This window comes from Stegodyphus dumicola, chromosome 3 (assembly GCF_044657685.1).
Source record: "Stegodyphus dumicola isolate Sdum_Otavi_A_Nest chromosome 3, ASM4465768v1".
Lineage (NCBI taxonomy): Eukaryota > Metazoa > Arthropoda > Arachnida > Araneae > Eresidae > Stegodyphus > Stegodyphus dumicola.
The window spans coordinates 40,495,241-40,508,950 of NC_140770.1; the positions used below are offsets into that span (position 1 = coordinate 40,495,241).

The 13,710-nt window shown below is 33.4% G+C and overlaps 1 protein-coding gene across 8 annotated transcripts in view; it reads right to left on the minus strand.

Annotated features, from left to right (window-relative positions):
- Traf4 (TNF receptor associated factor 4) overlaps nucleotides 1-13,710 on the minus strand; it is a 491,235-nt gene that overhangs the window by 15,468 nt on the left and 462,057 nt on the right. For all 8 annotated transcript variants that reach the window (XM_085812792.1, XM_085812788.1, XM_085812794.1 and 5 more), the window contains one exon: nucleotides 9,970-10,131. In XM_085812792.1, coding sequence (XP_085668918.1) covers nucleotides 9,970-10,131 — 162 coding nt within the window. The remainder of the gene's footprint in view (nucleotides 1-9,969; nucleotides 10,132-13,710) is intronic.

The window sequence follows — 13,710 nt, forward strand, 5'->3', positions numbered from 1 at the left end:
TATTCTCTTCCCCAAGCAAACTCAAACGCAGTTTAAAATATACACGCTGACTTTACTGATTCAAGAAATAAGGAAATATGACATCCATCCCCATCACATTTATGGACTGATAAACGCATAGCCCCAAAGAGAGTCAAACCCAGTTACAAAAGAAAATGGTAGAACTTCTCGTAACCTATATCCAAGTCATATTTCATATACAGAGTATGCACCAAAAATGTTAAACATATCCCCACGGAAGCCCAACGTCCAAAACAAGATAAAAAAAGAGAAGGGGGGGGAACTTATCCGCCCTCGAAAATGTAGGTGCATGCGAACATACAAAAATCATGATAAAAAGAAAGAAACGTAATGTCTGTATGGGAACAAAATGATTGGGAACATATCAATCGTCCGGGCGTCACCATTCCAAGGGAATCCGACCGCTTTATCTTTGTCTTTGATCCCTGACTTCGGGAATCTATTTGAGACGAAATAGTGAACTTTTTCCCGTTTTTTCCTTGGGAATTTTTACTCTGGATTTGGATTCGTCATTTCCAGGATGAAAAATGGGAGCTCGGTGCCGTTTTTTCATTTTGCAAGAGAGATATTTTTTTGGATGCCAATTTATTATTTCTTATCCCCCTCGAGATGTAGCTTAGGTGTTCTTTGGTGACGTGAAATATCACACTTGCATTTTATTTCCTTGGGAGGAGCAATATGCGAGATGAGCTGAGGTATCTCTAGAAACCTACTTCTAAATTCTAGCTCTTTACTTATGCTGCGTCTGTTCGGTTTTTGCTGCATCGGGAGAATTTCGATGTCGTAAAACTCAGAATAACAACAGCGCAGATAAAGAGCAATAACTATAATACTACCTACTGATAATTCATAACTGTCGTTCCAAAATACAGATCTGTATTTATAGGATGAAGAACTGACACAAGCAGCTCATCTCATGCCTCGCAAGAGCTCTTAATTCTTACCCCCTCACAAGACGTTTTTCTGTAGGGATTTATCAAAAATGAGGTTTACCGTTGCACAATTGATAATCACCACCATCTCAAGAATATAATCACGCAAGTAGTCGAAAAGTTATACCAGAGTATGGACCGAAATTGAATATCGCTGTAGTGTCTATCGTGCTATTTATTCATGGTGCACATATCGGATCTGTTAATTTTTCTCGTGGTAATCTTAATGAAAATAATTTTAAAAAAATCACTCAATCCATTTCGCATAATATATTCCTTGCAAAGATAATATGAAATCTTACCATTCATTTCCGCGGATCTTGCACTGCAAATTAAATGCGCTTTATTTTGTACCAATTAAATATGTCATTAAAATACAAAAAGGTTAATCAAAGTAGCACGTCAAAGCTATCTGTTACGTAATGCCGTCAATAATCGGAAGATATCCACGAGACAGTTTTATGAATAACTTTATTGAATGAACACGAGACTATTAATGTTTTAATGACGCGAGTTTTATATATCCTTTTTACTTTCTTGTGCGAAGTAAAAAGGAAGTATTGTAATCGCGAAAAGTTTCAGGCAGCATATTTCAACGAAAATATCCATTTTGACCGCTATCGAATGCAATTTAACGATGTTTTTACGTGATATCTGTACGTAAGGACAGAATAAAATACTCTTTTCCTTCAAAAAAATTATAAAACTGCTTTAATATTAATTATGAAGAGAATTTTTCGTGGCGTCTGTACGAACGTATGTACATACGTGCGTACGTACGTACGTATCTCGCATAACTCAAAAACGAGTAGCCTCAGAACGTTGAAATTTTGTATATAGGACTGCTATAACATGTAGATGTGCACCTCGTATTTTGGTTGCAATCGGCCGCACCAAACGTATATAAATATATTTATATATATATATCTACTTTATTACCCGGCTCAGTGAACTCAGTTTCTTTACACTTATATGTTTGTAAATTGTACATGTTTTGCTTTAAAAATGATGTAATTTTTGTAATTTTTATGTATTTTATCTATCCATGTAATTTTTATCTTCCGGTTAAGGATTTTATGCCTTTAGTAAATCTGTGTGCAATATTTTTAGAATTATCAGCAATTTTAAAGTTGTTTAATTGCCGCTAAACCTGCTTTTAATGGCGGCCATTGATGTTTACATTTGAAACAGGAGACTAGTGGATTTGTTGCCAATCTAGAGAAACTTAGCTTCGCAACAACAAAGATAACGCATTCATTTATTATTGCCAATTAAATCATGCTTAATTCTTTCTGGAATTTTTTCGAGAAAATAAGCGTTTGAGATTTACTTCGTAATTTTTAATATAGATATTTTGAGTTTTTATGTATTTTTGCCTTCTCACGAAGTGAGAACTGAATTAATTAAATGAGAAATACTCAATCAGCTGTGAAAAACTGTTCCTTTTTTGTTTTATTTGCTTAATTTCTTTTATACATAGTTCTAGCTTTATTATAGTATTTGAATAGAACATGTGGCAACGATTAGATAATTCTTTAAATGATATACATTTTGTGCATTCTGAGTTATAATATGAATGAAATATAATACTGTTAAGTAAACCTAGTGCCAGAGTGTCGCTATGGTAAACAAAGTGAATTTTAAAGAATGCATTTATTCTATTGTGGTTTATGCGCTGTCGGCGAAGTAGATTTAATTCAATCTAATAAGTTTAAATAAAATGCAAGAAAAAATGCGTATAATTTAATATTCCGTACAAGGAAGTCATGTGGTGTACACATCAGATTTTTTTGTGGATGGCATCAGTTTTCGGCGTTGCCATGCACGTCATAATCCGTGTTTGCTTAGTGATAGAAGTGTTCTATGAATTTAATGTTGATATGTATTGAATTGAGTGATATATTGTATTTGTGTTCTGTTTATTGAATAATATCCTAATTCCTGCTTTACTTCAAAGAAAACTATGAAAATGCTGATGTCGAGTATTAATAAAAGTGTTTATTCGTCAAGAAGTATGTGCAGAATTCAAGTAGATAAGATTTATTTCTTTTTCTATAAATATTGAAATTGTAAACAGATATTCTAATAGTAGACTCACTGTGTCTAATTATTATTAAGGTTTATATACGTATATTAAGAACCTGTGCAGAACAACCGTTGACGGGTAGTCTGATATTTTTTGGTACTTTGGTATTTTCGTTACACTATCGACGGCAGACCTACAGATTGAAGGTTAACAGTGCAGTGCAATGTATGACCTACAGATTGAAGATCACCAGTGTAGGACAGTGAAATAAATTTATATAGTTTATTAAACTCCATTTTGAAGCGACAATCAGTTTTCGGTTTTAATCGGTAGTTTTTTATACAGAACTTTGCCAAACTGTAACCCTCTGAAAAATGGCTTTTTGCAAAGAAGATAAAACGTTTCACGCAGTAACAAACTAGATGATATAAAGGATAATGTAACAAAATGTATGTCGCATGGATGATGAACGCGTAGGAACTTAACTTTCCAAAAATTATGGGAAGCTTCAGCTAAGGATGTCAATGATGCGTTAAACTGAAGCACATCGGTGACCTGTGGACTATATTCAAATCGGTTGGTCAGCATGACTTTGGAGCTGATAATCATTAAACGGAGCATCTGAATTTAGTCCGATTATTAAAATAAAATTAAACCAAAGGCCATCAATGCATGTCAAGGCAGTTGGATAACTTGACGTAGACTGACGGGCACTGGCGTACAACTCATATGTCATGAGTGCGGAGCAGTGCATTGACTTACGATAGAGTGTTAGAATAAAATTAAACATCTTTTTAATTGACGTGCGGCAATACAGAGAGAAAACTTATCTTATGCATGATAAATACATGGTAGCGTAACATAATACAAAATCAGCAACCCTCCAAGAATTTTGGAAAGGTTCCCCGAAACTCTGCGAAAGTAAAAATTTATTCTACAGCAATAGAGCAGTTGTAGAAACATTAGGTTAACTTTTTTTTCGAAGCAGGAGTGGTGAAAAATGAGCAACGCCTTTTCCGGGAACCGAAACACGGACCTCTGGAATACGCGCCCAGTTTGCAGACCACTACACCACGAAGGCACGCTAAGAAGGCCGGAGAAATACCTTATATAGCCCCCCTTTTAAAGGGTGACTACGGCTTTTTAGGGGACCCAATCGCCAAATCCTGGATGTGGAGAATCATCATCCAGTAGCCTTTTAGTTCGGGCGCCACTGTAGAGCTATTAGGTTATTTGGAAGCATTGAGACTTGAAAAATGAGCAATGCCTTTGCCGGAAATCGAGCCACGGACCTCTCGAATAAGCGCCCAGCGTGCAGACCATTACACCACGAAGGCATGCTAGGAAGGTGGGAGAAATACTTTATATACTCCCCCTTTTAAAGGGCGACTTAGGTTTTTAGGGGACCCAATCGCCAAATCCTGGGTGGGAAGAATCATCATCCACCATCCTTTTAGTTCGGGCGCCACTGTAGAGACATTAGGTATTTTTGAAAGCAGGAAAGATGAAAAATGAGCATCGCCTTCGCCGGGAATCAAACCGCGGACCTCTGGAATATGCGCCCAGCATGCAGACCAGTACACCACGAAGGTACGCTAAGAAGGCGGTTGAAATACCTTATACAGTCTTAGCAAAATTTTTAGATCATTAAATTACGTTACCCTGCATTTCTTATCCACCGATGTGGAAAATGTTGTAGTTGCACGAAACATAAGTTCTAAAATTTAACTTGCAAGCGACTTAGGGAAAAGCTGACAGAATGTTGCCATCCATCAAAGTGTAAGATCTTCAACGTATATTTTCATACGTAATTAGTCCGCAATCGCTTTTTAACAAAGCGAGGGATTTAAAAGCAATAAATGCAGTTCTCGATAATTTAAATGTTTATTTTTTAATGACATAGGAACCTAATATAATTTAAAATGCATTTAATTTATAAATTGTCTTTAATTCTCATCATTTTTCAGATACCAGAAATTAGATTTAATTTATGACTTAGCAGCCTTAGCGCAACGTATTTGGCCTTTTTATATTGCTCATAATTACCTTATATATATAACATATATATACACACACACGTAACACGTTTAAAAAAGTAATTGTCTAGATTATGAAAATGAGGAAAGTTATATTCAGAAGTAGAAATAAATCTAAAAAATGAAGCTTTCGTTAGTAAACTCATTAATTTATCGCAAATTTGAGATGGGAAGAAGAGAACTATCTGAAGTAATTGCTAATTACCAGAAATATGCCTTGCATTGTGCTGTATCTCATTATCAAGGAATCTTTCAAAAATATTTGAAGAAATGAGAATAAAAAAACAGAAAAAACGAAGCAGCATTCAATGGATAGTTTCCTTCTCATTACACTCCTCTAAACTACTTTACGTTGAAATCGATGATCATTGATTACCGATACTACTGTGGCAGAATCTAAATCGTCTGCACAAAGAAGATAACGAAGAAATCCCATCTCTAACACATGCTGCAATCTGTTACACACACAGAAGGAAAAAATTCGAAATCCTTTACTGGTGGGGGAACCTTTTAAATAAATTCTTGTTTTTAAAGATCTTGTAACTTTGAAGAAACTTGTAAACACAAAGTACGGTAAAAACGCAGTTTATTCAAGGTCCAATGAACAACAAGTGTAACATACAATTTTTCTTAACATTTATAAAAGCTTTTCTGTGAATGCACGGAGAATCCACATACTGTTTATTGTTCAGACAGCTATAGTTTCATCTACCTACGATTATTACAGATTTAAATGTTATCGAAAGAGTAATTCCGCATATTTAACATCAAGAAGATCCAGCACGCAGTAATAATTTGAAGCGGAGAAGATTGGTTGAACACTGCGACAAACAAACTAGTCAGTTACAAGGCAAAACGGCATACTTGAGAAATTTTAAAAACAAAATGTTTATTACATAATAATTTTTTTACCGCTTTTTGACATTTGAAACGTCCTCAGAGGAATATTTCCAAATGTTTGGGCCTTTGCGTTACTCTACCATGTATTTATCTTTCATACGATTTCGCAAGCCGCGATATTGCATAAAATGAGAGATTTTCAAATTTATCTTCCATATGGCCTAACAAATAGCGAGTTTTCAGAAAACTGCCTTTCCATATGACATACAATCTTTAATTTATCTTTCTGCATTGCTCAACAGACTAGGCGATTTAAAGAAAGAAACGCATTTTTTTAATACCTTAAATCTTTATTTTACTGTTAAACGACATATCTAATTGATATAATTAAAAATTACTTTTAAAATAAAATATATATCCATTTTATATTTTTGTAAATATTCGTGGAATTATTGCAAATAATAATAAATGTTTCTAATGCCATTTGTTACATATTACGCATTAAGAGCTCTGTAGCGATCTTTCTTTTTCGCACATGAACACAAGTGCTTTAATATAGTCACGGTTTAGAGCTCAGCGCAAACTGAACGGTTCCCAGAAAATCAAAGCTTCCCACTTAAATCAAAAGATGGCGCCACCGCCATTCCGATATTAGAACTAATAATATGAGCCATTATCAAAGGTTCCGAGTTAACTGTATTTTGCGCACAAGTTCATAATATAAAACCAATGGATGCATTACATCTAAGTTGAAACAATAAACACAAAATTAAGTAGGCAAAAAAGAGGAAAATTTGATTTAATTTTACCATACCTGCGCGAACGAGAGTGAACCGCATAGTGTAAAAATGAAGATGAGACGTTATGGTTTGGATGAGGAGTTCCCTTGCATAAAAGCATCTGTTATCTTTTCTTTCTCGTTTGGTTCTATTTGATTCTGAATAAGATTCACTACTCATTCGTTTCACTAAAAATTTCTCCCATGTGATCTGTTGTTGCGTACGTTCTAAAATGCTTCTAAAGAGAGACAAGGTATTTTTATTGAAAATGTGTATGCTGTAGCTTGGGTGATATCAATTAACAAACCTTTGATTCTTGCATCCTTTCGCAATAATTTCGCAGGTCGAAGAACTAAGATCGTCTTTTCTCCCTCCCTTTTTCCAGAGGTTCGAATCCCGCGAACGGGCTAGCTGCATGGGCGTTTTCGTGGTTTTCCCCATGTGTAACGTGTATACGAGCCAGTTTCCCTTAGAAAGTCCTCCACGAAGGCATCCCTCCTCTTAGGCAGATAGCCCTAGTGTGCTTTGCCATAATTAAATACACCACACCACGACCACCCTCCCTTTTTCCGCTCGAAAACCTCCTTCCCCCTTTAAGGTATATTCCCCCTCCTTTCCGCATGCCTTTGTGGTGTAATTGGAAGCATAATCGACAGGTCCAAGGTTCGAGAACCGGCGAGGACCTTGCACATCCCCTGCTTTAAGAGACCCTTAATGACTCTACATCACAATCGTCTTGTTGTTGCCTCTGGAATTATTCCAGTTCTTTTTTGGTGAGCTCATTTTTGCGGTTGTCTAATAACTCCTTCACCTGTTTGTTCATTGTTAACTTCTGAGACAAGCCTAGTTTTGTAAATACTATAACAGTATTGTAGATAACTAAAAACGTCGTCTCAAGTGTTTAAAACATCGCAATTCCTTTAAAAGTCTGTGCCTGCAATACAATCTGACCGTAATTTCTTCCAAGCCCAATTCATGGTCCTGTAAGTCACTTAATGCCACATTTTGTTAATGGACAGTTAAGCAACAAAAATTATTTATTAAAATGATGTTGCAGGAAACCCTTGAGGTTTAATTCTGTAACACAGGTTATCTCAAAACGTCACTGAAAATTTGGCGGTTTGAGCGTTCGTAACTGGACACACGCGCATCATTCCAGGCGCTTTTTATTCAGATACTTTGTTCGTGATCCGAGGTTCTACAGCATATGCTAGAAATATGAGCACAATAACCAAAAGCTGCTTGTTTCAATCCTGATCATTGCGTATAACAGAGGATGCCAGGCTGGAGATTCATATCCGATATGAAACGGCGAGGAGTAAATACTTATTTCTTGTTAGATCATTTGCAGTGTCTTAAAGTAGCGATTCAAAATACTCTGTGAAATTACTTAATAAAAAGGCTTTATAGCAATTCTTGCAGAAAAAGAGATTTCTCACAACCAGGTGAAAATTCATAAGAAATTCACAAGCAGGAAATACGATGAAATTATTTCAAGATAACCCCCCAAAAAGACTAAAACCATGACAAACTACATGTTTGCCAGCTTTATCATGGGAACAACGAAAACATGGTAAAGACTTCTAAAACTAACATCCAGAAAAGTGAAACAAAACTAGAAGCTGTAGGAATTCAGCAAAATTTTCTAACTATAAGCACAGAAGTTTAAACAGGATACTTTCTTTTTTAATAATCGGTCATAGAAATATCACAGATCATTTCAGTTAAATTTAGAGAATACTGCGAGTAATTGTAATGCAGAAACTTAAAATTTCCCTTTCTAAAAACTTTATTTCCTTTATATGCTCTAGATATGGCTAATTATTTACCGATTAGTTTAAAGAAAAGATTAACAAGGCCAGATATTTGCATTTTTAATACATTAAAATTTGTGATCTCTACATATAATAAAAGAGAGAGTCTGTCTGTGTGTGTGTGTCTTTCGTTCGCGCTGCGCGTAAGCTAATAGACCCACGGCTACAAAATTTGGTACATTGGTGCATCTAGACATGAGCCAGTGCACCTCGAAGCAGTTTTTCGAAATATGAATTAGAAGTTTTTTTTATTTTATGTTTTGTGACGAAATTGCGTCATTTTGAGACATAATGCGCTATAGGAAAGCGAGATTTTACTCTACACACTCCGTTTTCACATCATCATGAAACGTAGGCACTTAGCTATTTTACGAACTTAAAATAAATTTTGTGTTTCAATAAATCGATTAAATACGAATTTATTTAACAAAGGGAGCTTCACCTTTTCAACAGAATTTTTTCTGAAAACGTTTATTTTTCTTTGATTTTTGGACACGTTAAACTTTCATCCTTGCGACTGCTTTTACAGAAGAATTTTGGAAAAATGATAATATTTTGTATTTTTAAAAAAATTTTAAATGAAGCTTCCGAGTACACTTTTCCAATTTCCCATCTTTAAAAATGTGATTTTGGCAACAATTTTCCTGCCTTATTGTTGTTGATAGATTTTTGATGAAATCACATCATTTTGAATAGTTTCATTGTTTTAGAAATATGGGCTTGGCAACAATTTTTCATCCTATTTCTTATGTCACTGTTTAAGAGATTGGCATATTTCATTGTCATTTTTATATACATATAATAAATTTTTATTGATTTTCTTTGATAAAGTTGTTCTGTAGAGTAAAATCCTGCGCGGAATTTTATGTTTTTTGAGTTGCTTTCATGTTATTTTTTGCTTATTTCACTGTTTGTAAGATATTGAAAAGTTTTGCATGATTTTTTTTTCTTCAACGGAAAGTTGGTTAATTTTTTTATTAGGATAATTAATATTTGTATTAAGGGATATAGCTTATTTCATTGTAATTTTTTCTCTTGAAATTATAAGATAAAATATCATTAGTTATACTTTGTTTTTCAGAATTTTTTGTTTTTTGTATTCTTTTATGTTATTGATTGCTCATTTCTAAGATACTGAAAAGTTTTGAGTGATTTTTTTAGGAAACAAAATTCTTAACCTCCTTTATACCATTTGAGTTCTTAAGATTTTGCACACGGAAGTTGGTTAATTTATTTATTAGTATAATTAATACTTGTATTAAGGAATATTGCTTATTTCATTGTAATTTTGTTATACGTAATAACTTTTTTTTTATGAAGTTGTTCTGCAGAGTAAAATTCTACGCAGTTTTTAAATTTAATGTTTGGTGTTTCCTTCAGCCATTTTTCCGGTACATTTAAAAGCCAGACGAAGGCTGGCAACGAAGCTGCTAGTCATAGAGTAAAAGTCTTTTAAGATTCTCTATATTCCTTTCCCCCTTGAATTGCTGAAGGGCAAAATTCGATCTGAGCAAGACTCACCTCTAAAGTTTCACCTGTAAAATCTCTGGCACAGTATTCACAGCGTGTTCTTCGTTTTGGGCAGGTGTAGAGCAAATGATCTTCCATTAGCAGCCTGGGAATCATAGCCCCGCAATGATTGGTACAAGGAATGGCATCAAATTTACACATGTTGAGGTGCCCCTGAAATAGAAACATGTTATTAGACATAATTAAGGTTTCGAAGCTAGGTGCTCTTCCCATACAGATAGATATATTAGACAATATGCACTACATAGTTCTGAATCATTCTGATAAATGAACAGAGAGAGTTCATAATGATCAATATAAAAGGCAAGATCTGGCAGTAAAAGGCAATGCTAATTGTTTATCTTAGATTGAAATGTTTATTTTAGATGTTTGGATCTGTGATTCGCAGTCAACAAAAATACATGCGTTTCAAATAAATAAAAAATTGCTCTCTGAAAATTTCAAATTACAATCTAACATATCAGAAACAAATTTACCATTAAAATTTCAAAACAAAAATCTTTTTAATATTAAAAAATTATAAAAAGTTGGAATCTTAGCTTCATATTCAGATACGTTATGTTACTGTCTCATAAATGAATGTTTTGTGATGACTTATTAACTAAAAGAAAAACTTTATAAGAGGTACTGAAGGTGTTTACACACTTTTAGAACGATTTCGATAAATATATATATATTGTAAAAACAAATGCTTTGGAATAATAATTTCTAACAACAGCTAATTATGTAAAATGATAAATACGTCTGCTACTTTTAAATTTATTTTTATTTCGTCATGTCACATGTAAACAAGCTGTGGATTGATGGATATGTTTTTGCGCTTTCCGAAGAAAAACATTCCTATCAAAATATTCCATAATTCAAAAAAGTTCTGGAATGCATGGTATTAAAATTTCTATCTGGAAACTAATCAGCATTATTAATCGGAAAGGCAAAAATCGTCTATCATTACATATACATTGAAAGGAGACTCCAAAGGAATACCAGAAAAAGCATATAGTGTTATTAATGTTTCTAAAGTTACATCGTCGGCTACAAACGAAACTCCGCGGATGCAGAAATCAATTGCAAAGTCTTTAAATACATCTACAGCAACAATAAATAAAATACTAAACCAAGATTTACAACTTAAAAATGTTAAAAAATATAATGTTCATCAACTTTTGCCGAAGTATGTGGCTCAGAGCAGAATAATTTCTACAACCATGTATGAAAACTACTTAGCAGGAGAAAAATGGAAACACATATTGACCTTTGATGAAATGTGATTTTCCTAAATGACTGTAATAAAAAGAGCTCTATTTATCATCGAAACCGAAGAGAAAAAATGTACAAACCTAGTTCCGTCAATCCAAAGAAAGTTTCAAAGGGGTTTATGATTATCGCTGGATTTTCTTACAATGGGGTATAATTGAAAACACGAAGAGTGGGAAAATATTTTAATCAACTCAAAATACTATCATTCGATATTCCGTACAACTCGACAATTTTTTAAGAACATTTTTAAGTTATCTCTAGGCCAAACAGAGCAAATATTACATGCAAGTACATATAATTATTATATGCGTATGTATTTCCTGTTCTGTTCTATGATTTGAGTGTTCTTTTTCTGTAATTTTTGCCGTTTTCGCATTGTGTCATTAAATCTTGGAATTGTCAAACAAATTTTAAAATATGTTGTATGGCAACGCAGTTTGCTTCTTTCGCGGATACGAAAGAAAGTCGGGTAGCAGCTGGCCTGCAAACTAAACTCACACCAGTTCATTGCAGGTTCCTCAGTTCACATCCAGGCATTACATATTTTTGGGAACTTTTGATATTCTGTGAAGTGAAAATGTCGTTCGGAAAGAAAAGAAAGCAAACTAAGGTGACAATGGAAATAGAACTAGACTGGACAAAAAGGAAAGTCTAAACAAAATTACCTTGGATTTAGGTGTTGGACGGACTACTTTGGGTATAGTAAAATTCAAAACTGAAAGTAAAACCAAATGTAGTGAATTGCTTTAAAAAAAATTAATTATTAAAGAATTTCGAGAAATTTAGTAAGCAAAAGACCAGGAAGCAAAAATACTAATTAAAAGAAATTATTAATTAAATCATATTACTAATTCACTACATTTGGTTTTACTTTTGGTTTTATATATTATTATACCTATGCCTATATGGATGACGAAACTCGAATTGAGTAATTGAAGAGTTAAGTTTGGAGGCAACTTCCCCTTGAAAAGATCTGTCTCCTGCCTGTTCAACAATTATTCACTTTATGCAAATTAATTTAGTCTTAAAAATTCTTAAAAATTTTTAGGATTAATTTTGGATTATTAAATATTTTTTCATGGTTATAGATACTTGCAATTAATTTACATATGCTCTCTGAATTTAAATGATATTGTAAATTAGTCCGCAGCAATTATAATCTTTTAATTTATACGATTCAATTTTCATAATTTAAAATTTAAAAATTAAAATTAGCTTTATTACGAATAGAAAAAAAATTTTAAATTAAAAAAAAAAAAAAAAAAAAAAAAAAAAAAAAAAAAAAAAAAAACTGAAATTTTTCAGATTTTAAATTACGTCTAAAGGGGCGTTTTTTTAACGTTTTCAGTGTTACCTTTATTTATTAAATATCATGTTCTTTGCACTTAAACCATAAAATTCAGTTCAAGAGCAATATCGCAAAATAATGTTAAATTAAGCATATCTTTAGAATTTCCGATATACACAGTCTCGCGAGCTGGAGATAAAAGTATTTTTTTTCTATATAACGTTGCCATTTCTCGCTTTTAAAGCATTGAGTTTGTAAATCAAAAATTCGTTAAAGTTTTACAAAATATAAAAGCTATAATAAAACAAATTCCAAATTTGGGATTTCAGATGCCCATATTCGCAGTAGGATTTCGTCATTCAAAATTCGATGGCTCTATGTACCATTGTTTTATCACAATGCGAGAAATAGACAATCATTTATGCAGATTTTTCATCATTTAATTTCTTCAAATATAATGCAGGACTAATGCAGGCAACAGTTTGAAAAGTGAACCGACGTTTATGAGTTCGACGCAAAATGCCAAAACGAAAGCAATAGTCCTTCGGGACTGAAATCCCTTTGGACTAAATATATATATATATATCCCATCTTTTGTGTATGTATGTATGTGCGCGTGTGGTGGCACATCACAAAAATGGTAGGATGCAAGAATAACAGTGAGGACTAAGGAGAAACCTCTAAGATTGATGTCTCTTGGCATACGCACTCAGAAATTCCTATTAGCTAACTAGTCCTAATGGCATGATCCGTATTAAGAAATGCTCGCTTGCAATCCGGCTATTTTTTGGGGGAGGAGGCACCCTGTTCAAGAGTGCATTTTTTCATCGAATCGCTTTGTTCAGGAGTCTAACAAAATATTCTATTTCGCCAGCACAAGGAAACTGGGGTGATGAAAACTACAGCGCTTGATGCCATGTTTTTTTTTTTTTTTTTTTTAATTTTGTATTAAAAAATTAAAATTGTGCTGCCTTTTCAAAGTCTTCTATGCTCGCTTTAGTTAAATAGTATAATACAGATCTTAAACACACGAGAAAAATATTTTGGAAAAAGTGAAAAATAGATGCGGTTCAAATGTGCATACAACGACAGGAAACAAGAACTACATTACTGAATTTTATTACAGATAGAAGCTGTTTTAATAAATAGTCCATCTGATCCTAGTTGGCGCATCAAAAGGGTATTAC